General features: G+C 36.5%; 1 protein-coding gene across 11 annotated transcripts in view; it reads right to left on the bottom strand.

Annotated features, from left to right (window-relative positions):
* Window positions 1–1,596: 1,596 nt before the first annotated feature.
* The window catches only part of TLCD4 (TLC domain containing 4), a 94,901-nt gene continuing 72,247 nt past the window's right edge, over window positions 1,597–24,250 (bottom strand). For all 11 annotated transcript variants that reach the window (XM_012790995.3, XM_012791002.3, XM_012790993.3 and 8 more), the window contains 2 exons: window positions 18,495–18,568; window positions 1,597–5,154 (listed from right to left, as the gene is read on the bottom strand). In XM_012790995.3, coding sequence (XP_012646449.2) covers window positions 4,836–5,154; window positions 18,495–18,568 — 393 coding nt within the window. In that variant the 3' untranslated portion in view covers window positions 1,597–4,835. The remainder of the gene's footprint in view (window positions 5,155–18,494; window positions 18,569–24,250) is intronic.

Below are 24,250 nucleotides of genomic sequence, written 5' to 3'. Positions count from 1 at the left end.
ACCAAAAAAATCTCATAACTTTTCCTAAAGTTACAACTTAGAGTATTATCCACACAAAATTCCTTAAGTCAAAAGTAGACATAATCATACCAGAAACAAACCAAGCAAGAAACAGAAAAATTAATAGCACATTTTATTTACTGCTCTATGTTTAGGCTTCATTAACTGAGAAGTAGCAAACAACTCCAATGTACACTTAATTACAGAAAGAATTACACAAAGATAGAAAGAAAAAAATATACACAGGATGCTTAACGAGTTTTCAGCCAGAGGTATTGTACTTATAAATCTTTGAGATTTAGAAATATTTCTCATTGTTTTTGGTTTTTTAATACAGGGCCTAATATAAAAACTGTCTGCTGCTCAGAAGAAGTGTAAACATTTTCAGTGCGAACAAACCAGTCTTTAGGAGCTGCCTTCAATTCTTCATTGCTATCCCAGATACCTTCTAACAAAGGTCTGACATTATCAAAGCAAGCAGAGGCTGTGTGAAGTCCAGCCTGAAAAGGGGTAAGGCTTAAGTTCTTGGATGTTGTATTTTGGAAAACATCAAGTGTCCCATTTGCTGGTAAGCTTGTTTTTAAAGAAACATTACCATAGCAAAGTTTGCCCTATTAAAGAGCATGACTCTGAAAATAATTCTGCCACAAGCCAACACCCCCTCTCTCATAACAAAGAATTACCTCAGTTCCTCCCAGCTCCTGTCATGGGGTCCTAAAATAACATTTAGGTAATTTACACGCCTACAATAAATCCCCAGCTGAAACACGTTATAGAGCTCTTATTGCTAAACCAGTTTAAGAAAGAGATTACAGATGTCTCTTAATAAAACTGTAACATTATTAGCTTTGCCTCGTGTTGTAAACAGGTATTATTAAATACTGAATGGCTTCCTGTAGCCTCTTAATCCATTAGAGTTTGAGCTCTACTTAAATTTACTACAATGCTTTTTTTTCAATGAGAGAACCTATTTGTAAACTTTTAAATTTGCCACAAGAGACTGGGAAGCTTATGGATATATAAGAAGGTTTCGAAAGCTGACAGAGAAAAGTGTTGGCATAAGAGAGGGAGGTGCTGACCAAGTCTTTGGGGTAATAGGATGAAGAGATGGAAGGTCTGGAAGAATTCAGTAAGAAAATTTCTAGATTTTCTAGGGAGGATTGTCACGGCTATTAGGGGAAAGGCAGTCTCAATGTCTCCTCTAACTCCTAGTCCTGCTAGCTCTTTGCTGTTCCTACACACATCCAAGTGTTCTGCATCAGAACTCACTTTCGGTAGCTTTCGTGTGTTTGCCACCAGCCAGCTGTATTTATGGGTGGTAAGCTGTGTGCACCCAGAGACAGGTATCATTGCTACACTGGCTCAGTACTTGTTAAGAAATACTGTGACAGTCTTCTGATAAAAATTATACAAGTTTCCTTCTTTTGGAATCCAAAACATATACAAATACAGAAACTTCTACGAAGTATTATTGATGTTAACAAATTTGTGGCCTTTTCAATTTCATCCTAACAGACTAAACCACTTAAGCCAATTCAAATGCACATTTACATTTTGGAGTTAAGAGTGGCTTAGAAACAGAAACTTGTTCAAGTATTTAATTGAATTTTTGAATGTTTATTTCACTTAAAAATGACACAGAAACATGCACATTACAATACTTTCCCCTCCATATCTCCATTAACAATGTTTCTGAATGCATGATAGATGACACTCATGGTGCAACCCACAGCAAAGCTTACTCTTCACACCAGTAAAGGACTGTTCTCCAAATGCCCAATGTGCCTCAAGGAAAGTATACAATTTAAATACTAACACTTAGTAAAAATTTGATTTGAGTCAAATTATTAAAATTTAGAAAAGTATCTGATTCAAATATCTATAAACTAGACAGTTTTTTAAATTAGACCTTTAAGGCAGTCCTAGGTCATCCATAATATATCAGAGTCACTGATAGGGATGATAACAACATAACTTATTATTTTTCTTAACGTATTGTTAGTCCATGGAATAACGAAATCAAACAGAAAATTTAATTTCAACTTACTATAGGGATAACTCCATTTTGAGTTTTAAATAAATGCTACTAATCCTTTAAAAGATTTTAGACATAAGAATGCAAATTCTATAAACTAAAACTCTTAATTTTTACAGTCTTACAAATAAAAATTCAATGCAGGATCTATGATCTTGCATGCTATAAGCTGATTTTCATTCCTTTTTAAGTTTCACGAGAACTTTTATTTTCTAGAATACTACACATTCGAAGAACATCTTTATAATTACAGGTTGTCACTAATCTTTTCTACAAAAATAGAATTGCTTAAAAATTTATACCAATTTGCTTTTATTTTCTATAAATATTTTAATAGAGTTGTTAAATACCAGAATGCCTAATAGAATCATTTACATTAATCCATGTAGTCAAAATACTTAATATCTAAAATGTCTAGCAAAAGTTTGTCATTTAATAAATGAAAAATTCATCGTTTAATAAATGATATGTTCTGTCCTTATATGTATTTTAGGTAGGTGGATACAATCACAGAACAGCAAAGTATATCTCCTGTAAAGGTCAGACTTAAAGTAGCATGGCAGTTTGTAGTAGCATTTCCATTTTATGTCTGTTGTATAAGGAAATATATAGAACCCACTTTTGGATATTGAATCTTGATGTTGAATTAACTGTCATGCAGCTAGCATAAAGTTCACATTGCTAAGGGAATAAAAAAATCTCACTTCAGAACTTTAATATTTTAAGTATACTAATTTAGTAGCAGCTATACCAATGAAAGGTAATGCTAATGAAAGTAAAAATGAAGTTTTAAGCATGAAACAGTAACTATAAAAACTGAAACTGCTACATCGAGACTTACTGATATCATAGCTCTATATCATCTTCATTTTGATGGTGGGTTTAAAATCTGTGTTCAGAACTATAGAAATATCCAGAGTCAAAAATATTACTTCAAGGTTTATTTCTTTTCAAGGTTTTTATTCTTTCAAACAAATGAATTTCCAAAATAGTTTTATAATATAAATGTTTTCCTTTTTAAAAAAGCTACTTTTCTTGCAAAAGAGCAAGATAAAATCACTTGCTTTCCTATCCCCTCTAGACAACCAATATACATTTAAGTGCCTATGATGTGGACAGCATAAATTTAGTAACAAATTATCCATGTAATATTAACTTTTAAAAGCACATAACTACTTTACATTACTTTAATTCTTTCAAAAATAAATGTGCCTAGTGTAAGCCAATAAATCTCATCATTTAGTTATTGAAATTTCAATTCCCTTCTTTAAATGTTTTAAAACTCATCAGGGTTCTATCTGCACCGGAAAACCAAATCAAACCAAATCAAATAAAAGGTCTTGATTATATTTAGCTAGCCTTCCTTCATCAACATAGCATGAACACTGAAAGTGAGTCAAACATTCTCCTTCAAACTGAGAAACTGAATAGGTTAGATCTTTTGACTTGGGTTCAATTAAGTTCAAGTATTCACCACCAGTTGAATTAAACTTCTTTTTTCCTTCGGTAAGAACAATCATTAAAGTCAAGTACTTGAAAAAATAAATAAAAGCAAAAATAGATAAATATAATTTGTTTATATATAAGTTTATATTTGGATTGCAAGAACCAAAGTAAAAGCAAACACACACACACACACAAAATCAGTCATATATCTTCATATAACCAGACAATCAATAATTTTGATAATCAGAATACTTGGAATTAAATTCTCTTATTTTCTTCCTGTCATTTAAGAAAGATAGAAATGCAAAGCAGTCAAAATGCTGACTAAGCAAGCATGGGTGTAAATTGTGAGTAAAATATGAATACTGATTTTTTTGGTAGTAGTTTCGATCTCATCAAGAAGAGGCCTATTTTAGGAGCACAAATACATATATTGCATAAGACTTTGGTACTGATGATGTTGGGTTCTGAACTCATAGATTTTGCAAATAGAAATAATAAATTTTTCACAGAAAAATGCCAGGGAAGCAGATAGGGACAATAGTGTTAAAGCTTTTTTCTTAAAGATTCTTCCCATTAGCCATAGGCCCTAAATAGTCAGATCTATCAATATGCATTTTTAGAAGAAATTCATCTCTTAGGGAAGTCTATAAGATCTGTCTGAAGCCTTACTATAACATAAAAATGAAGTAATTTGATAAGATGCTAAAAATAGAAATAAGAAAGTGAAATCTGAAAAATATTAAGTATTTTCCATGCCTAACTAATGAAATACTCCCCAAGTGGTAAAATATTTCATCGTTAGTAGATGACGGTTGCATATCAGAAATGAAAAATATATCACTCTTAAATAGTCTAAGAAAAAGAACATGTCAACAATTTAGGAATTAAACCCTACACAGGTGTTGGCAGCCAAAGTAAGAAAAGAGTGCTTGACAACAAATGTTAGGAGCTATTTACAGATTTAAAAGCAGTTCCCGTTCTTCCAGCAAAATTGGTGACATAAAACCAAGTGTACCAAATTATCATAGTCCTCTTTCTACAGAGAAAAATAGCAATGCAAGTTAAGAGATTTCTGGAAAGATTCACTACTATATGTATAATTTTTATTCAAACCTTTAAGATTTTATCCATGCTTATAAATAATGCAGAAAAGCAGAAATCTTAGAATGAAAACTAAATTTTAGTTTCTCTTTACTAAAGGTAAAAAAAAAAAAAAAAAACAAAACAAGACACCGAAACCCTGAATAACAGTTATAATTAATAAAGAAGCACAAAAACATGCCAAGAATTCATCCTATCAGTAGATAAAATGATGGGTAGTAATGAAGTTTTGCTTATCGATAGCACACCGCTAGTCAAGTTTTCCATTCTGAAGATTATTTCTGGCTTTCTCTTGTCTGATGAGAGAGATGACTTTGATGCACCCTTTTGAAATTTTGATCATCCACATGACATTCATCACATCCAAAACAACACAGGAAGAGATCCAGGAACATTGGATTAACAACCCAAGCCTTCTGTAGGGTTCGGTTCCATACACGGAATACATGAAGATATACAAAGGAGGTATTGAGACAATCCGCACGATGAAGAACACCACCGTCATGAGTATTCCATTGATGACATTGGCTTTGGAAAACTTAGGATATTTCAGGGCTTCAAAGAACCATCTGAAAAAAAAGAATTAAAGAAACATCCCATTTATACTGCATCTCTGAGGAGTAACCATTTTAATTTTAGTTTGTAGTTTTTAAAATTAAGTGAATGTCCCCCTAAGATTTATATGGAGAGGCAAAGGGCCTACAATGGCCAACATGATGCTGCAAAACGATAAAGTTGGAGGGCTCATACCACCCATTTCCCAAGACTTACTACAAAGCTACAGTAATCAAGACAGCATAGCATTGGTGAAAGAATAAACAAATCAGTGGAACAGGACAGAGAGCTGAGAAGTAAACTCAGACAAATTTACTACGCAACTAATTTTTGACAGAGGCTTGTAAAAGTTATTCAATGGAGAAAGAATGTCTTTTCAACAAACTGCAAAATTGTATATACATATGTAAAAACATGAACTTAGGAGAGACTTTATACCACACACAAAAATTAACTCAAAATGGATCATAGACATAAATGTAAAATGCAAAACTATAAAACTTCCAGAAGAAAACATGGAAAAAAATTTGTATGATCTTGGGTTTTATAATAATATTTTAGATACAACACCAAAAGCAGAATCCATGTCAGAAAAACTTATCAGTTGGACTTCACTAAAATTAAAAACTTGCTCCTCTGAAAAGGCAGCCACACACTGGGAGAAAATATTTACAATATACATATATGATAAAGCATAATATACATATATGATAAAATACACATAGAATTCTTAAAACTCAACAGTAACAACCCAATTGGGAAAAAAAAGTTTAACAAACAACTCATCAGAAAATATATACAGATGGAAAATAAGCATATGAAAAGATGCTCAACATTGTCATTAGAAATGTAAGTTCAAACAACAAGAATACTATCACATCCCTATTAAAATGGCTAAAATCTAAAAAACTGACACTAACAGTTGAGGATGTGGAGCAACAAGAACACTCAATTATTGTTGGTAGGAATGCAAAATGGTACAGCCACTTTAGAAGACAGTTTAGCACTCATAAAGCTAAACATACTCGTAGCACACATCAGCAATCACACTCCTAGATGTTCTTCCAACTGATTTAAAAATTTATATCCACCCAAAAACCTGCACACGTTTATACCAGCTTTATTCATAATTGTCAAAAACTAGAAATAAGAAGATGTTCTTCAATAGATGAATGGATTAACATGGGTGAATATACACATAATGGAATACTATTCCGATTCATGTAACAGCATGAAGGAATCTTAAGTGCCATGTGAAAGAAGCCAGGCTGAAAAGGCTACATACTGTATGATTCCATCTATATGATGGTTTTGGAAAAGGCATAATTATCAAGACAGAAAACAGACTAGTGGTTGTCAGGGGTTCAGGAAGAGGGCTGAACAGGTAAAACACAGGGCATATTTTAGGGTAGTGAAACTATTTTGCATGAAACTGTAGTGATAGATACGTGATATTACGTACTTGTCAAAACCTATAGAACTGTACAAAGAGTAAACCTGACATGCACAAAATTTTGAAAACTCAATTAAGAGGTTAGGGGATGCCAACTGTGACAAAAGAATCTAACTGTATTACAAATGTATGACATATTCCCGCTAGAAAGGAAGGAAGTACTCAAAAAATAAAATGTCTTTTATGTCAAAGGAACACAGAAGCCAACTAAAAGACCTCTCAAGTTCAAAAATTAACAATTTGAGCAACAAAATAAATAATATAGTATTGTTATACTATAACAATATAGTATTATATAGTATTATAGTATATAATATTATAGTATATATAGTATTATATCCCAAAGTATAATAAATTAAATATCAGTAGTCCCTACTGATATAAACAAATGAATAAATAAAGAGAAAACAAATAAATCTGTTCAGAATAACTGCAAATAATTTATGTAGATATTGCACTTAAAAGAAGTAAAGCATAACTCCCTCCTCCTCAAATGTGGGCTGTGTATATCATTATGGACTGAACTGTGTCCCTCTAAATCCTTATGTTGAGTCCCTAAGCCCCCAATGTGACTTACTGTATTTGGAAATAGGTCCTTCATGGAGGTAATTAAGGTTAAATGAGGTCATAAGGGTGGACTCCAATTCAATAAAATCAATGTCCTATTAAGAAGAGGAAGAGACACCAAAGCTCTCCCTCTCCCCCTCTCCTTTTGTGTGCACAAAGAAAAGGCCCATGTGAGAACACAGAGAGAAGGCACCTTTCGCAAGAGAAGGAGAGAGGCCTCACCAGAAACCAACCCTATTGGCACCTTGTTCTTGGACTTCTAGTCTCCAGAATTGGGAGAAAACAAATTTCTGTTGTTTAAGCCACTTAGTCTGTGGCATTTTTTATGTCAGCCCTAGCAGACTAACACACACAGTGCCGTCCTTCCCAAGAGTAGAGTAATGGTAGGAATGGCGGGGCAAAAAGAATAGCTTTACAATGGAGAAACCTGACAAACACTACCACAGCCAGGTGAACAAGGCTAACATCAACAGTGATGTCATGCTTACCGCATGCAGCCCTAATGTAATCACATTGACACTTTACCTCTGTGGTCCTCCTCCCTCAACTCCATGATCCCAGTGCAATCAGGAGAAAAACAGAGAAACCCAAATTGAGGGATATTTCTACAAAACACCGGACCAGTATTCCTCATTACCATCAAGGTCAAACAAAGACAAGGAACATCTAAGAAACTGTCACAACCAACAGAAGCCTGAGCAGACATGACAACTAAATGTGACAGGGTATCCTAGATGGGGTCCTGGGACAGAAAAGGGACACTGGGCAACAACTAAGGAAATTCTTAGTCAAAAGACTGAGAAGCGATGGGAAATCTAAGTATGGACTTTACTTAGTAATAATATATCAATATCAGTTTGTAAATTATACCAACTGTATCATACTAATGTAAGATGCTAACAATAGGGGAAACTGGATGTGGGGTACATGGGAACCCTCTGTATCATCCTTGCAGCTTTTATGCAAATATAAAACTATTCTAAAATAAAAACCTTTTTTTTTAAAGTTCAGTGAACATTTGCTCTATTCTACTTTTTTCCTTCTTAAAAAAACTACCTCGCCTAATTTTACACCATTGTTTTAGAGTTTAAATTGTAAAGGCAGTAAAACATTTCCATGTATCTTAATATCCATTTTGACTGCATTAGTCATGATTAAGCTAAAATTCCTCAAGCTAAGAAACTAAAAATTAACAGCGAAAAAGCCTCAAAGTATCTTATTGAGAGATTAAAATATCAAATAGGAATAATTTATAGAATAAGAGATGTATTAATATTACAATTTTTAAGTACATGTAGGATGAAAAGAGAAGGGCTAAATTATTCAAGACAATTAAAAGAGAAATTATTTAACCGGCAACAGTCAAATTTATAAAAATAATATTGCAAACAGGAAAAACATCACTGAAGCAGTAACATCCACACCTTTGGTCCAGATCTCCTATCCTCCAGCTTTCTCTTCTCCAAAGACCTCCCTTTTCCTTCAGCCATTCATTTCTTTGACTACAGGGTGGCCTTGAGATTCCTCAAGAATGCTATATCTCAAATAACCCATTCCTCTTCAATCATAAGCCTTCCATATTTCATTTCACCTAATTCCACCTAAACTACCTGTTTGACCTCCAAACCCTCAAAGCCCTTTCTATCAGCCTCCACACTTTGACTTCCTTTGCTATTTCATCTGAACACAGAGAACACACATTGCAACACCTATCTGCACCTCCAGTTCTCTTGCCACATCACCTGTCCCACCCACCCTGCCTATCTCCACTGTTCCACCGGGCCAGCTTTCCTTAGGCAGTATAGTATTCCAGAAGAGCACGTACAGTGCTATGTAGTCAGACTGCCTGAGTTCAAAGCCTGGTTCTGCTGCTTAGCAGCTGGTGATCTTATCTCTCTTTCTCTCTCTCTCTCTGCACGGACCTGTCTCAGTTTTATCTTTACAAATGAGTATAATGATAGTACCTTTGTACTATGAAGCTGTTATGACACGTGTAAGAACTCCCTTATGAGTTAAATATTACCCTGATCTTCATATATTAAGATAAATGGCACAGATATATTTTTAATAGATATAGACATCAGCTGAATTTTCAAACTTGCTTGACATTTCTTTAACTCCATGTTCTCTATACAACTGCTTCCAAAACTGTCTTCTCACTCAGGTCACTCCCCCTCCTCATTCACTTCTGCATCTCAATCCCACCAGAGGAACTAGCCTCTTCTATTACTGAGATACAGTTGACTCTTGAACATTACAGGGGTCAGAGGTGCTGATTCCCTTCCCCTCATAGTAAAAAATCTGCACATAACTTCTGACTTTCCCAAAATTTAACTACAAATAGCCTACTGTTGACTGGAAGCCTTACTAATAACACAGTTAATTAACACATATTGTATCTGTATTGTATACACCCTTACAATAAAGCAAGCTTACAAAAATATTAAGAAAATCTTAAAATATATTTATTATCCATTAAGTGGAAGTGAATCTTCATCTTCATTGTCTTCATGTTGACTGAGAAGGAGCAGGAGAATGAGGAGGGGTTGGTCTTGCTGTCTCAGGGGTGGCAGAGGTGGAGATGTGGAAGGGGAGCCAGGAGAGGCAGGCACATTTGGTGTGACTTTTATTGGGGGAAAAAAAATCCATGTACAAGCAGATATGTGCGGTACAAATCCATGTTGTTCAAGGGTCAACTATATTATAGTCCATCAAAAACTAATTCCTTCCATTCTGACCCAAAGATCTCAAAACTTCTTTTCAGGACCCTTTATCTTTGTACTCAAAAGAATACCTACCTTCTGAGACTTTATTCAATAAATTATCCCCTTTCCCATGCTCCACCAAGTTCCCCATCTATAAACTGATTCTCTATTCTCTCTTAACTAACATGCTCCGTTCTCCCTAATCCAAAAATCTCTTGTTCTCTGCTGTCCTTCCTTGACAAACTTTTTGAAAGAGGAGTCAACAACATATTCATAGACATTCTTACTACTTTTCAAAATCCAGTACAATATGGATCTCTCTGCAAAAGAAATTGGTCACCAGTGGCTTCCTCATAACCAAGACAGTAGGTTCATCTTAGCCTTCATCCCGTTGACTTCTGTATAGCTTATGACACTGCCAACCACCATACTCCCTCTCTCTTTCCTGGACTGCTACAATACTGATAATATTTCCTTTTGATTCCTTAACTCTGTGTTAAGAATCAGTCTTCACTTCCTCTGCCTGTCCCTTTGTGCTTCCTAGGGACCACTTCTTTCCAAATGCTCTACCAAGGCCATTTCACCCATTCTCAGGGGCTGAACAACCCTGTGTATATAGACGACACAAATCTTCTGGTTTCAAGTGTTCTCTTAAGTTCTGGTTGAGGTTCCTTATTTCTAATTTCTTGCCAGGCATCTTTACCCAACAAACCACAAATTCTCAAATATGTCTAAAACTCAACATGCTTAAGACCAATACCCTAATGCTTTCCCAAACTCCCCTTTCCCATTGCCACAGAAAACTAACTACTTGTTTCTCATCCGATCCTCCCAATCTTAATCAATGAGTTCACCACTAAATCAATCTAAATTGATTGATCAATCAATCAATCTAATTGATCAAATCAATCAATCTAAATTGATTGATTTGATTCAATCATCTAAATCAGAAGCCTGGACTATTCCTACAGTCTATTACCAAGCCCTGTCTGTTTTATCTCTTAGAATTCTTTATATTCCTCCCCTGACTCTTCCCATTCCCACTGCTGCCACATATTAATAATTTTTGGTCCTCAGCATCTTATTTAAATGACTACAGTAACCCAATTGATCCCCCTAACTCTACCTTTCTAGGCTTTTCCCTTCAATGCCACAAGTCCTCCACTATATTTAAGCCCAGATTGTTCCTGTTCTCCAGGCACATCATACACTTTCCAAATTTTTGGTTGTTTGGAAATGTAATTACCTACAAACCCAAACTTAAAGAACTTATCCTTTGGCTTTACTATGGAATCCTTGTGTTTAATTTCTGCCAATTTTTCCATCTGACCAGAGCTTGGTCTTTAAGCCAGTTTCTTTCAAAAGAAATACCCATATATTAATTCAAGGTAAAATATTTTCTTAACTGTCTTCTTTACCTTCCTCTCCCATAACAGGACAGCCACTTATTTTGTTAGAATCCACCTCTTCTTACCTAATTAGAATATTCTTTCATTCTGACAAATAAAGGCTAATAACTGCCTATGAAGATATGTACTGAATCTAAAAGGCAAGGGCATGGGGGCGGGTGGGAAGAGGGCAAGCATGCATGTGGAAGGAGAGAGGGAGAATACTTTCTCTTACCCACCATCCACAAGCTACTAGTAAGACAGGTATCAAAGAGAATATAGCAAATTGTATGTATTTATCATCCTCCCCCAACTCCACAGAGAAAATTCTGTATTTGGTCATTTAAGCACTTCTTCTCCCTGCCTGTCTACAGGAACTTGAACTTTTTCTATTAAATTTCCTGGGAGTTGATTGTGTAGAAGTTTGGTACTCACTACAAATAGTGTAAAAATAGGAACTATCTGGTCTAATTCCCATTTGAATTAGAGGAGGGAGGGCTATTTGCAAATAGAGAAAGAAAGAAAAAAAGAGGGAGAAAAGAGGATGGGGGCAAAGAATCAATTCCCATGTGGCACTGGCTTGGTGAGTTTCAGAGGAGTCGGGAGTTGACAGTCAGAAGTTTGAAAGAGCCTTGGGAAAGCTGCGAGGTCCAGGAGATATTGTGTGTTCAAGAGAAATGAAGAGAATTTTAAGAAGCGCTGTTGTGAGTAACAAACTGGATCTTTGTTGGTATCTTTGGAAAAACTCCAATAAGGATTTGGATGCTGTACCATTTCTCGGACTCTACACAGGGACTGGGCCAGGAGGGGACCCTACTTATACCCTGGTTCGCAAATGTTATTCTCTCAGGCATGTAAACATTTGTATTTAAGAAATACTAACCCTAAAAAGTTAGGAGTTCAGGAACTGAATTTTAGAAAAGTTGTTCTCCACCCTTATATTATGTTGGATCCCCTACTACTTTTAAATTAATCCTTCATTATATCTACTCTTTTTTTTCTCTTACTTCCTGATTCTAGACATTCAACTTTATCTGTTACATTTCATCTTTTCTTGTGGCTTAAAATATCACCTCTTTTCTGATCATTCCAACATCCCTCACTCTAGCTCTTAGTGAATTTCCACTCAGATGCTGTGTGTCCTCTTGTTCAACAATCCAACATCTCCACTTACCACCTTCCCTCCTCATCTTCCCAATTCCCTGTCACTTTTGGTGGGCCCACTTCTCTGGGTCCAATATAGAATTTATCTTAAATTTGTTCCTATTTTCTACCCCTAATTTTTTATCCATTGCCTATTTCATTTTTCTTCCTTCAAAATCTCTATTTCTTTCATCTCTCTACTCCCACAGCCTAACGTGGACTCTTATTTACTTTCTGAACTAATGAAATTATACCATTCATTCACACAACTAAGACCTGGATGATAGCCTCCTAACCTAAATGTTGGTCTCCAGTGTTACAATCTATCCTACAGATACCAAAAATTATAACCATTCAGTGCTCTTTTCAGAATGTCTTTCTCCACAATAACATAGTCTCACTGTCCACTGGGGGTCACGGCCAGTCAGTGCTCCCAGGCACTCAGCACCCTCTATGTCTGCCCGTCCTCCTCCTAAAACACACTCTCTGATCCTACAAGTCTGTGCACTTTCTCTTTCCCACAGCATGTTTATTCCACTCTTCAAAAACCCATGTTTATTCTTTTCTTCCTGAGTGGAGGGCTTTCCTTCCCCATCTACTTCTTTAAAAAGTCCTAAAACTTAATAAGAGTGTGTCCTGCTTTTTCTGTGAAGCCTTGCATGACAAATACTAATCAACAATAGATCTTAAAATGTGGTCCATGGACCCCTGAGGCCTTTTCACGAGGTCTATCTATAAGGTAAAACTATTTTTATAATAATGCTAAAATGTTATTTGCCTTTTTCGCTGTGCTGATTTCTGTACTCGTGGTGCAAAGCACTATTGGATAAAACCATTGGTGTCTTAGCACAAATTAAAGCAATGGCAAGAAATGATATGCCATTGCATTACCAAGAATGGTAATAGCCATTGCAGTCTTCACTGCCACAGACTTGTAGTTACAGATAAAATCAGAAAAAGGAAAAACACAGATTCATTTAGAAATACCTTTGGTGAAGCCAAAGAATTATTGATTTTATTAAATTATGACCTTTGAGTAACCGGCTTTTTAATATTGTGTATGATAAAATGGCAAATGCACAAAAAGCACTTCTGCTACAAAGTATGATGGTTGTCTTGAGGAAAAACCTTGGGTGATGGTTTGAACTGTAAGCTAAACTACTTGGTTTTTCCATGGAATACCATTTTTACTTAAATAACAAACTGTGGTTGCTTGGGCATTTGGCAGGTATTGTTTCAAAAATGAAGAAAGTGGGCTTATCATATCAAGGAAAACAACTAATGTATTTGTTGCTGATAACAAAATGTGAACTTTCAAATGAAAGGCAGAATTTTGGGAAATTGTATCTGCCACTGTGAGCTTGACAGCCTTCCAAAACTTAAAGACTTTTCTAACAAGAGCTCTGATGATGTTAACTAATGTGTGTTTTTTTAATGTCATCTAATAAATGTGTTAACATTTTGAAGACCTACATAACTCAGTGAATCAACATTTTACAAATGACAAAGACATGATGAATCAAGATTATGCATGGATAAAAGATTCAAAGCCCAACAGAGACAAATGGATTTGAATGCAGTAGAGTACAAAAAGTTCGTTATTATGGTGTGAGTCCACATTTAACTACCCTTTAAGAAACTACCTCTTGGTATCCTTCAGTGATACATTAAAGAAGAACATCCACAATTATTTGAAAAGGCTACTAAAATACTCCTCCCTTTTCCTACTATATTATTAACTTGGGGAGGCTGGATATTTCTGATATGCTTCAACCAAAACAACATATCACCACAGTCTGAAACAGAAGCAGACTTGAGAATCCAGCTGAACTCAATCATTCTAGACAGTAAAGAAACTGCAAAAATGTAAAGCAGTGACACTATTCCCAATGATTTTTTTCTGTTTTTCGCAATGTATTTCTCATGTACACACACAAAAAAACTGTTAACATGCAATATTGCTAGCATTAAATGAATTAATAAATATTTTAAACATCTCCATTTTTATTTCCAATATGGCAAGTATCAATAGGTACAACCCACAGGAAAAAAATCATTCAGGTCCTCAATAACTTATGAAACCAACAAGTTTGAGAACCATTGTTTACACCATTAATACTAGCACTTTTTTTGGGGGGGAGGGGTCCTTTTTCACATGTCATGTTTTACTACCTCATTATTTTATATTTTTTAGTATTATTTTCTCAAACACAGAAATGAAGCCAGACGCTACATATGAAGCTCCCTGAAAGCAGGCTCTGGGACATTTAGGTGCTAAAGAGGTATTCAATAAATACTGAATGAACATACTAAGGATCACAGGTGTGGAGTTTTTATAAGGTATGCCATTTTAATACAAATTCATAAAATATGTCCTCATAACAGTTAAGGACATTTAGGCAAGAAAGAAGTTACCACCATTAAATTATTTTTCACTAAAGAAATCTAGCATGTGGGTATTCCTCAGCAGCAGAAATTTACTTGAAGCCAGGTGCCTAAACATTATTTCAGTCCTCTTTCACTTTATATCCCACCACATACGTACCATGTTGCCTTCTTAAATCATGCAAAGCTCTAAAAGAGAGGGAACATAAAAATACTACAAACCATAAAGGAAACAACAAAACTATGCGAAACTCTGACAGTGCTTAAGTAGCTGTGCTCAATTTTGTTACAATCTCCTTGCTGCCTGATGCAATCATTTCTTCCTCATATTCTAACCCCAGTTCTCATCTTCTTGTCTTACAAAGGATTCAAAGTTTTTAGGTAAAGGGATAGCGTAACTTTTCACTATAAAATTAAAGAATAAACTATCTCTAATTTTATGATTTCTTGAAAAGAATTTCAAACAAAAACAGAGGTTCCTGTGCCAAAGTCAGTTTTTCCTGCTTCAAAATCTCATAATCAGAATCATATTCAAGAGACAGAATTTGCTAAAGCTTAACTCATTATCTCGTGGAAGTCACTCATTCAAAAAGCAATGAGATGGCTACTATGTGCCAGATAACATGTGGATCTGGACCATGCGAAGTCTAACAAAATTTGGCCCTTGACCTAATGAAATGTAAAGATAAACAGGAAACAGAAAAAAGGGAACTTTACAATAAAATATATTAAGTGTCCTACTATAAACACATGTTGCTATTATGGAAGCACAGGTAAAGGGCACCCAGCCCATCCTGGAAAGAGATAGATTTTAATGATGGAACTGATCCCTGGGTTGAGTCTTGAATAAAGAGTAAGACGATGGGAAGCCTCGCCAGCAAACGGACCAGCTGGTACGAGATGAGAGTTTAAGGAAATGTGGCAGAAGGCAGTAAGCTCCACTTGTAGAGCTTTCTGTGTCGCATTAAAGAGCTCACATTTTATCACATCGACAGCAGGAGCCACTGCAAGGTTCCAACCAGAGGAGCTGCATATTCTCCTCATTGTGGAAGATAAAACTATAGAAGAGAGATGAAAGGGGAACAGAACTGGAGGCAGGGAGATGGTCTGGAGCAGGGACCAGAAAACTTTTTCCACAAAGAGCCAGAGAGTGGACATTAAAGCAGTAGGCTTTGGAGGCCGCACATTCTCTGCCACAACTGCTACTCCACTCTGCCGCTGCAGAGTGAAAGCAGACACGCGAACATGGCTATGCTCCGACAGAACATCATTTACAAAACAGGCAGCGGGGCTGGCCCATGAGTCATACTTTGCCAACCTGGCCTAGAGCAGCACTGCCCCAGAGAACTTTGTACAGTAATGAAACACACCTGTCCTACAGTGTGCTGCTCAACACAGTGGCCACTAGACATGCAGAGCCACGAGGCACTGGAAGTGCCAAAAGTCAGACTGAGGAACTGAATTTTTATTTAATTTTAAATTATTTAAATCTAAATAGTCATATGTGGCTTGTGACTACTCTGCTGAACAGTACAAAGCTGGAAGCAGGTAAGGCAGGCCAGGCAGGAGGTGAGGAACTAGGGCACGGACAGTAGAGAAGGAGAAGAGGTGGCAAAGGTGAGGGGTATTTAGGAGGTGATGTGGTAGGACACAATGGTGAAGCAAGTATAACTGAGGGAAAACTGTCAAAGATGCTTCCCACGTGTCCAGCAGGGTAACAGTGGACAGCTGGACCACGAGCTGAACGAGAGCACACAAAGGAAACCCACTGGTTGTTTAGACATGTTGAACTTGATATGCCACCTAAGAGGAGAAAACACTTGACTAGAATGCAAAGAAAAGGTAATACTAAATATGCTCTTTTTATGTAGAAAACAACTGTGGTACAGGGATATTAAGTGACTTGTCCAAGGCCATAGTAAGGAAGTGGCAAAGTTGAATTGCAACTTGAGTTTATCTGATTCCAAAACTCGCCCATAGTCCATTACACCAAGATGAGCAAATAGGTAATAGTTTAGGCCTTGAGAGGAAGAACTCACTCAGAGAAGCATACAGAAGATCCTGGGCCCAGAAGAGAGCCCAGTGGAACACCAGCATTTAAGAAACTATTTCTTACCCAAAAAGACTAAAAAGGAATGATTAGAGAAATACAGGGATAACAAGTGAATGCAGTGTCGTGAAACGAAAGGGAGTGTTGCCTTTCCTTTCACGGGTGTGGCCAGGAGGGTGTGGTCAACAGAATAAAGTCCAGAGAGAGAGACAACACCACAGGCGTCAAGGAGAGTTCACTGGTTTTTGCAACTGGAAGCCATTGATGCCTTTAATGAAACAGTCCCGGCCAAATGGCAGAGCAAGAAGCCTAATTATAATGGGCTAAACAGCAAAAAGGATATGACAAAGTAGAGGAAGCAGATATAAACCACGCACTTCAAGTGTTTAGTAGTTTCTGGCACAAGGAATACATGCTAGATTTAGCACTTACAGAATACACAGTGAATGGCAAGTACTGTGCCATGTGCTCTACACACATAGTCCCATCTAATCCTCACACAAAAAAACCTGTGAAGCCTGTAATTATCATCATACCTATCTTACAGCACGAAAACTGAGGCTCCAAGAAGTCAAATAATCTTCTACTTATACACAATGGTAAGTGGGAAAGCTTGGATTTGAATCCAGGTCTTTTGACTTCAAAGAACACATTGTTTCCTCTGTGCTTTCACATTATCAGAGTCTTTGAGGATTGCAGAAGAAATATTTCTTAAACATATTTAAATGGCCTCAAGCTCAAGGAACTGATTTTCTTCTTGAAGAAATAAGATTATAATACATGGAACACTGGCAAACAAAATAAGACAGTCCATAAGTAACTCGGGAAAGAAAAGGTTAAGCAGCAGATCTGCAATCTCTCCTATTTGGGGGCAGAAACACCATCCCCTTCTCACCCCCACCCTTGCCAAGAAAAAAAACAGGCAATTTTTCAAAGATATATAAATAGCCAACAAGCATATGAGAAGATGCTCAACATCATGAATCACAGAAAAATGCAAATCAAAAACCATATGAGATAATCACCTCAAACCCATTGGGATGGCTACTGTCAAAAAACATAAAATAACAAGTTTTGGCAAGAATGCAGAGCAACTGGAACCCTTGTGCACTGTTGGTGGAAATATAAAAAATAGAAAAATTATCCAGGTGTTGTGGCACACACCTGTAGTCCCAGCCACTTGGGAGGCTGAGGCAGGAGAATTGCTTGAGCCCAGGAGTTCGAGGTTGCAGTGAGCTATGATGATGCCACTGCACTCTAGCCTGGGCAACAGAGCAAGAACCATCTCAAAAGAAAACAAGGACACTGGACTTAGCAACGATTTTTTGGTTATGATACCAAAAGCACAGGCAACAAAAACAAAAATAGACAAATGGAACAACATCAACTTTAAGAACTTCTGCACATCAAAGAAAATAATCATCAACAGAGTGAAAAGGTAACCTATAGAATGAAAGAAAATATTTGCAAACCATATTAATATATCTGATAAAGCATTAATATTTAGAATACAGAAAGAACTACTATAACTTAACAAGAACAAAACTCCAGTTTAAAAAATGGGCAAAAGGCTTGAACGAGCAAACATTTGTACCCCTGCAATATTTTGACATAAAAAATAAAAAATACAAATAAAATATTAATAATGACATCAGTAACCTACCGCTGATTCACACAAGGGCTGGAAAGCTCTGCAAGCAGGCGAAAATTCGCAACGAATGCCAGCACTCCATCTCTCTAGATGGTAAACATAGAACACAATGTCAGGGATAACATTCTTATCAAAATTCCCAAATACTGAAGAAATAGTCAACAGCTTCTCAGCATAATACAACAATCAATATCAAATCAGACCAAAAAATTTTCTACCTTTCATTGCTAAACTAATTTTCTTTTTTATGAAAATTTAGAAATGTCCTTAGAATTCTACATTTTTAAAAGATAGTATATTATACACTTATGTTCCTTGTGTATATATAATGTTCAATTATGAAAATAGGTTTTAAGCAATTGTCTTATGTTGAATAAATGAACTCTGTAAATAACCATTAATAACGGCATTCTCAATTACTGTAGAAAGAATGATCACAAAGTAGTGTGAATTTCAGAAGCTGAGGAATTTTATAACAATTAAACACCTAATAGGAACTCACTTTTATATCCATTATCATAATAAGTACAAACACCTTAAAAATCTCAAAAGTGTACTTATCCTAAATATATAAGCCTGTGAGCACCTTTGGGACCTTTCTAAATTTAAACATAATACCTATTACATTCCACTAATAATATGAAAAGAATAGCAGACTTAATAAACATTGGGGAGAAAAGTATACATTCTAAGAATTATATTTAATATACTTCAAAATTTGCAACTAAGTAAATGGAATCACACCAGCACTTCCAATTAAATCAGAATTAGGACTACATGCCAAAGAAAATATTCTTCCTCACCCCCGATACATGAAATTTCATAAACTATTTATCTACTGGTTATTCCATGCTGTCTTCTAAATGAAAACACTATGAAACATTTAAAAAAAAATACATGAACTTTTTATTTGAAGATGTTTAGTATTTATCCATAAAAAATTATTTAGGAGCTGGGCGCGGTGGCTCACGCCTGTAATCCTAGCACTCTGGGAGGCTGAGGCGGGCGGATTGCTCGAGGTCAGGAGTTCGAAACCAGCCTGAGCAAGAGCAAGACCCCGTCTCTACTATAAATAGAAAGAAATTAATTGGCTAACTAATGTATATATATATAAAATTAGCCGGGCATGGTGGCGCATGCCTGTAGTCCCAGCTACTCGGGAGGCTGAGGCAGCAGGATTGCTTGAGCCCAGGAGTTTGAGGTTGCTGTGAGCTAGGCTGATGCCACGGCACTCACTCTAGCCTGGGCAACAAGCGAGACTCTGTCTCAAAAAAAAAAAAAAAATTATTTAGGAATTTAAAATCCAGAGCTGGATTACAAAAATTGGCTTTAGCAAGGCTAATCTTAAGCTTTTTATAATTTCAAATTCATTGTCCTTAGTGATATTGGAATGTATGATGACGATCGCATTCTGGGAGTTAGGACTTCAACCTCGTATAAATTTTGGAAGGGACACAATTCGACCCATAACAGTGCTCAATCCCAAATTCTTTCCTGCATGTGATGCCCTATGTTCTCTTTTGGCTATCAATCTCCCTAATTTAATTTGATGTATCTTTCTTTCTGTCTATAAGAACATGTTATGATATACTAATATATATAATATGTTGTATGGATTTCCATATATAATAAAGATAACCTCCTTTATCAGTGATGTCTAGGGAATTTTGGTGTTGGTATCGTAACTATTCTCCTTTTCATTATCTAAATCCTTAGAAAAATACAGTCACAGTATTCACAATGCTGTAGATTACCCAGACACTATCTCAGTACAAATCACAACAGTTAATCTAAGAGGCAAAGTCAAAGATAGGTTGAAACTGCTCACAATTACAACACACCTGAATTGCGTCAATCGCTGTCACGCAACACTGTGCAACAACAGATGAGCCATTACTGTGAACCGCAAATCTTTTTTTTGTTTTTGAGACAGAGTCTCACTCTGTTGCCCGAGCTAGAGTGCCGTGGCATCAGCCTAGCTCATAGCAACCTCAAACTCCTGGGCTCAAGCAATCCTTCTGCCTCAGCCTCCCGAGTAGATGGAACTACAGGCACAAGCCACCATGCCTGGCTAATTTTGTCCATATATTTTCAGTTAGCCAATTAATTTCTATTTTTTTTTTTTAGTAGAGATGGGGGTCTTGCTCTTGCTCAGGCTGGTTTTGAACTCCTGACCCTAAGCAATCCTTCCTCCTTGGCCTCACAGAATGCTGGGATTACAGGCATGAGCCACTGCTTCTGGCCCTGGTTGCCTTTTTTTTGAGACAGAGTCTTGCTCTGTCACCAAGGCTAGAGTACCATCGTGTCAGCCTAGCTCATAGCAACCTCAGACTCCTGGGCTCAAGTAATCCTACCACCTAGGCCTCCCAGAGTACTAGGATTATAGCTGTGAGCCACTGCATCCAGCCATGAACCACAAATCACAGTTGCCATGATTTTTGCATTACAGGAGGAGGCTCCCCAGGATGCAGGATTTTCAGTGGTAACCTGGTAAAACCAGGACAGCTGTGGGCAGACCACTCCCATCTGTAAATTCATTTTAATACATAATGGAGATCACATTTGCAACTAAGAAACAGGAAGGATGAGAAAAGAACAAATGTCTGACCTAACTTATCCAGCATACAGTACTTTAAAGATAATAGGAAAGAAACTGCCATTTACATTTCAAGTCTCTGGATATTTTGTGTGCTTTTTTAATTAAAAAAAATTGGTGACTTGTTCAAAGTTAAGGTGAGTTTTCTTCCAAAAAATTGGCTGGAATATTTGAGTTAAGAAGAGTTAGGACAGCCGGGCATGGTGGCTCACGCCTGTAATCCTAACCCTCTGAGAGATGGAGGCAGGAGGATTGCTTGAGCTCAGGAGTTCAAGACCAGCCTTAGCAAGAGTGTGATACCCTGCCCCCAAAAAGAAGAGTTTGGAAGAACAAGTAATTGTGTTCAATTGTAGATAATCCAAATAAAATAAGAAAGCTATAATGTTCTGTTTTTCTTTCTCTCCACAGTTAAATTCTGCAGTGAATTAGGGTAAGGGAGAACTTTGAAAATAGTATACAACTAGAATGTGACTCCTGTAGGGACAAAAAATGGAAGGATAAAGTTATTTTAATGAGATTCTTACTTGAACCAGTTATAAACATTTTGAAGTATTTTTATTAGTATGATCCTTCACTATAATGGATCCCTGTATATAATAAATGTGCACTCTTGTTTCTAAGAGATAAATCCTCTCATTTAAAACATTGCCCTTCTTCCCTCAGTTTAAGGCAGTTCTTCTTCCAATCTATTTTTCCTAACAATTTTCTTCTTTTTCTTCTACAATATTCTACTTAATAATGCTCAATGTTTAGAGAATCTGACAGAACAGACTGAAGCAAATTATTATGAATTCATATGTTCCTAAGGCCAGCCCAAATCCTTGCTAAATTACTTACTGTAGCCTTCAAATAGTTTTTCCAAAGATGCAATCCAATACTGAAATCTGTTTCTATTTTTATTCTTTTAAATTTTTTTTTTTTTTTCTTTTGAGACAGAGTCTTGCTCTGTTGCCCAGGCTAGAGTACAGTGGTGTTATCATAGCTCACAGCAACCTCAAACTCTTGGGCTCAAGTGATTCTCCTGTCCCAACCTCCTGAGTGGCTAGGACTACAGGTACATGCCATTATACCAGGCTAATTTTTCTACTTTTTGTAGAGATGGGGTCTTACTCTTGCTCAAGCTGATCTCTACCTCCTGACCTCAAGTAATCCTCCCACCTTGGCCTCCCAAAGTGTTAGGATTACCGGTGTGAGCCACTGCACTAGGCCCTAATTTTAACAAAATCTGACATTCCATTTTTAAAATATTTTAAAGCAGATGCCCCAAAGTCATGTAAAATATTGAAATAATATAGTAGCAATAGGCTTAAACTTTAAAAGACAATTCTAAAAATTTCTCTCTAGTTCATATTAACTTTAAAAATATATCCATGTAGATTTTGGTTTCTTGAGCAAAAAAAATAAATATATATATCCATGAACTATGCTATATCTAAGACATTTTTTGAGAGTTTAAAAGATTACTTCATCCAACTACTTTCATATTGGTATAGAATTAAAAATAACTATTAACATTAACCAAAGTACCAAATTAGTATCAGATTAAACCTGACTTTATGATTATTTTTTAAATATTAAAAGAGGGACTAATAAAAACAGTAAATTTGATATGTTGTTTTCAGCTAATCAACTTTGGCCAAAGTGCAAATTCTCCTTGCTTTGAGGATACTTTCTGTTGAATTTAAAAAAAGGCAGGGGAGGGGGGGTGGCTAACATCTTCGTCTTTCTGCTAATTTCTCTTCCCAAACAGAAGGGTCAGTTCTGTTATGTCTGGCCCATGTTGTCCCCTGACCAGCAGCATCAGCATCACCTGGAAACTTGCTAGACAGGTATATTCTTTGGCCTGTCCTAGACAAAATGAATCCGAAACCCTGCAGGTTGGGACCAGAAATCTGTGTTTTAACAGGCCCCCCAGGTGATTCTAAAGAATATTAAAGTGAGAGAGCTGCTGTCCTGGCCTAGAGATGACTGGCAATCTGTACACCTGAAGGAGCTAGCCCCCACTTCCCCGAAACTGTGGTCAGTGAAGGTTTAGAAGAAACACCCCCACCATTCTCAAGGCAGACCTGCTACATTCCTCCAGAAATGTTTTTCCTGACCCCCAAATCCCAGTCAAGTGCCTCTACAGATCTCTCCCCTTGTCAGAGTACATAGCCCCTGACAAATATCTCTGTTCCTGTGCCTCAGTCACTATTATATCCATATGACCTAGCACAGTGCCTGGCCCATGTCTCCTGAGGTGAACCTTGCATGCTCACCAGCATTAAGATGTCACTTCTAAAGTCAGAAATTTCCAAAAGAATCCTTCAGACCTATTTCTGAGCAGGTAAGAGTGGCATCAGAATATTAGTGTTCCATTCTAAAAGGAGAAAAATATCCAGATTTTAACTTTGTAAAGAGATCAGTGAAACCACATTAGAGGTTATCAAACTTATTATGAGGAAAAAAAAAAAGTCTCAAAGTTTAATCTCTAATCTTTGATACATTTAGATGAGTGAAGCAAGACAAGTAAAAGTGTGTAAGCAAGCAGAAGATATAGGGGAATTTGGGGCCTACATAATAGAAGAAAAACATCCAGAAGCAGATTAGTGAGCACGCTAGCAAAGCTAAGGAGCAATCAGATGTGGTCTCCAAGAAAGATACCAAGGTTCTAACCTAGCCCTTACTACAAACAAGGGTGACCTTGTAGCTATTACTGAACTTCTCTGACCCCCTTCCAAGAACTTAATAAAACAAAGTTAATACTTTTTAACAGGGCTGCTGTTAGAACTGTATGGATGCCATTACCACATCATCATCGTTTGATAAAACAATAAAATGAGAAAGTTAAAACTAACTGATATTGGACATACTTGGCAGTTGGGGGGGGGGAGAAACTAACTGATAGATGGAGTATCTAAGAATGCATTTGATACCACCACTATATTCCAATGCTAATGATAGAATTTCCATAAATATTTACTGGCTGACTAGCATGAATCTTTTAAGAACTTATTATATTTGGGCAATTATTATGATAATTAAGCAATTAAGTTTTGGATGGTGGGGACAGTTAATGATCATTAAGTTTTGGATGGTGGTGTGGAGGCCAAGATTAGAATCCCAGCTCTGCTGGCAACCATGGGCAAAGCTGACCTGAATTTCGGTTTTTCTCCATTTGTAAAATAGACAT

The sequence above is a fragment of the Microcebus murinus genome, chromosome 2, assembly GCF_040939455.1.
Source record: "Microcebus murinus isolate Inina chromosome 2, M.murinus_Inina_mat1.0, whole genome shotgun sequence".
In the NCBI taxonomy this organism is placed as follows: Eukaryota; Metazoa; Chordata; class Mammalia; order Primates; family Cheirogaleidae; genus Microcebus; species Microcebus murinus.
Note: the sequence above shows the minus strand (reverse complement) of the source record. Positions and strands in the feature narration are given on the sequence as shown.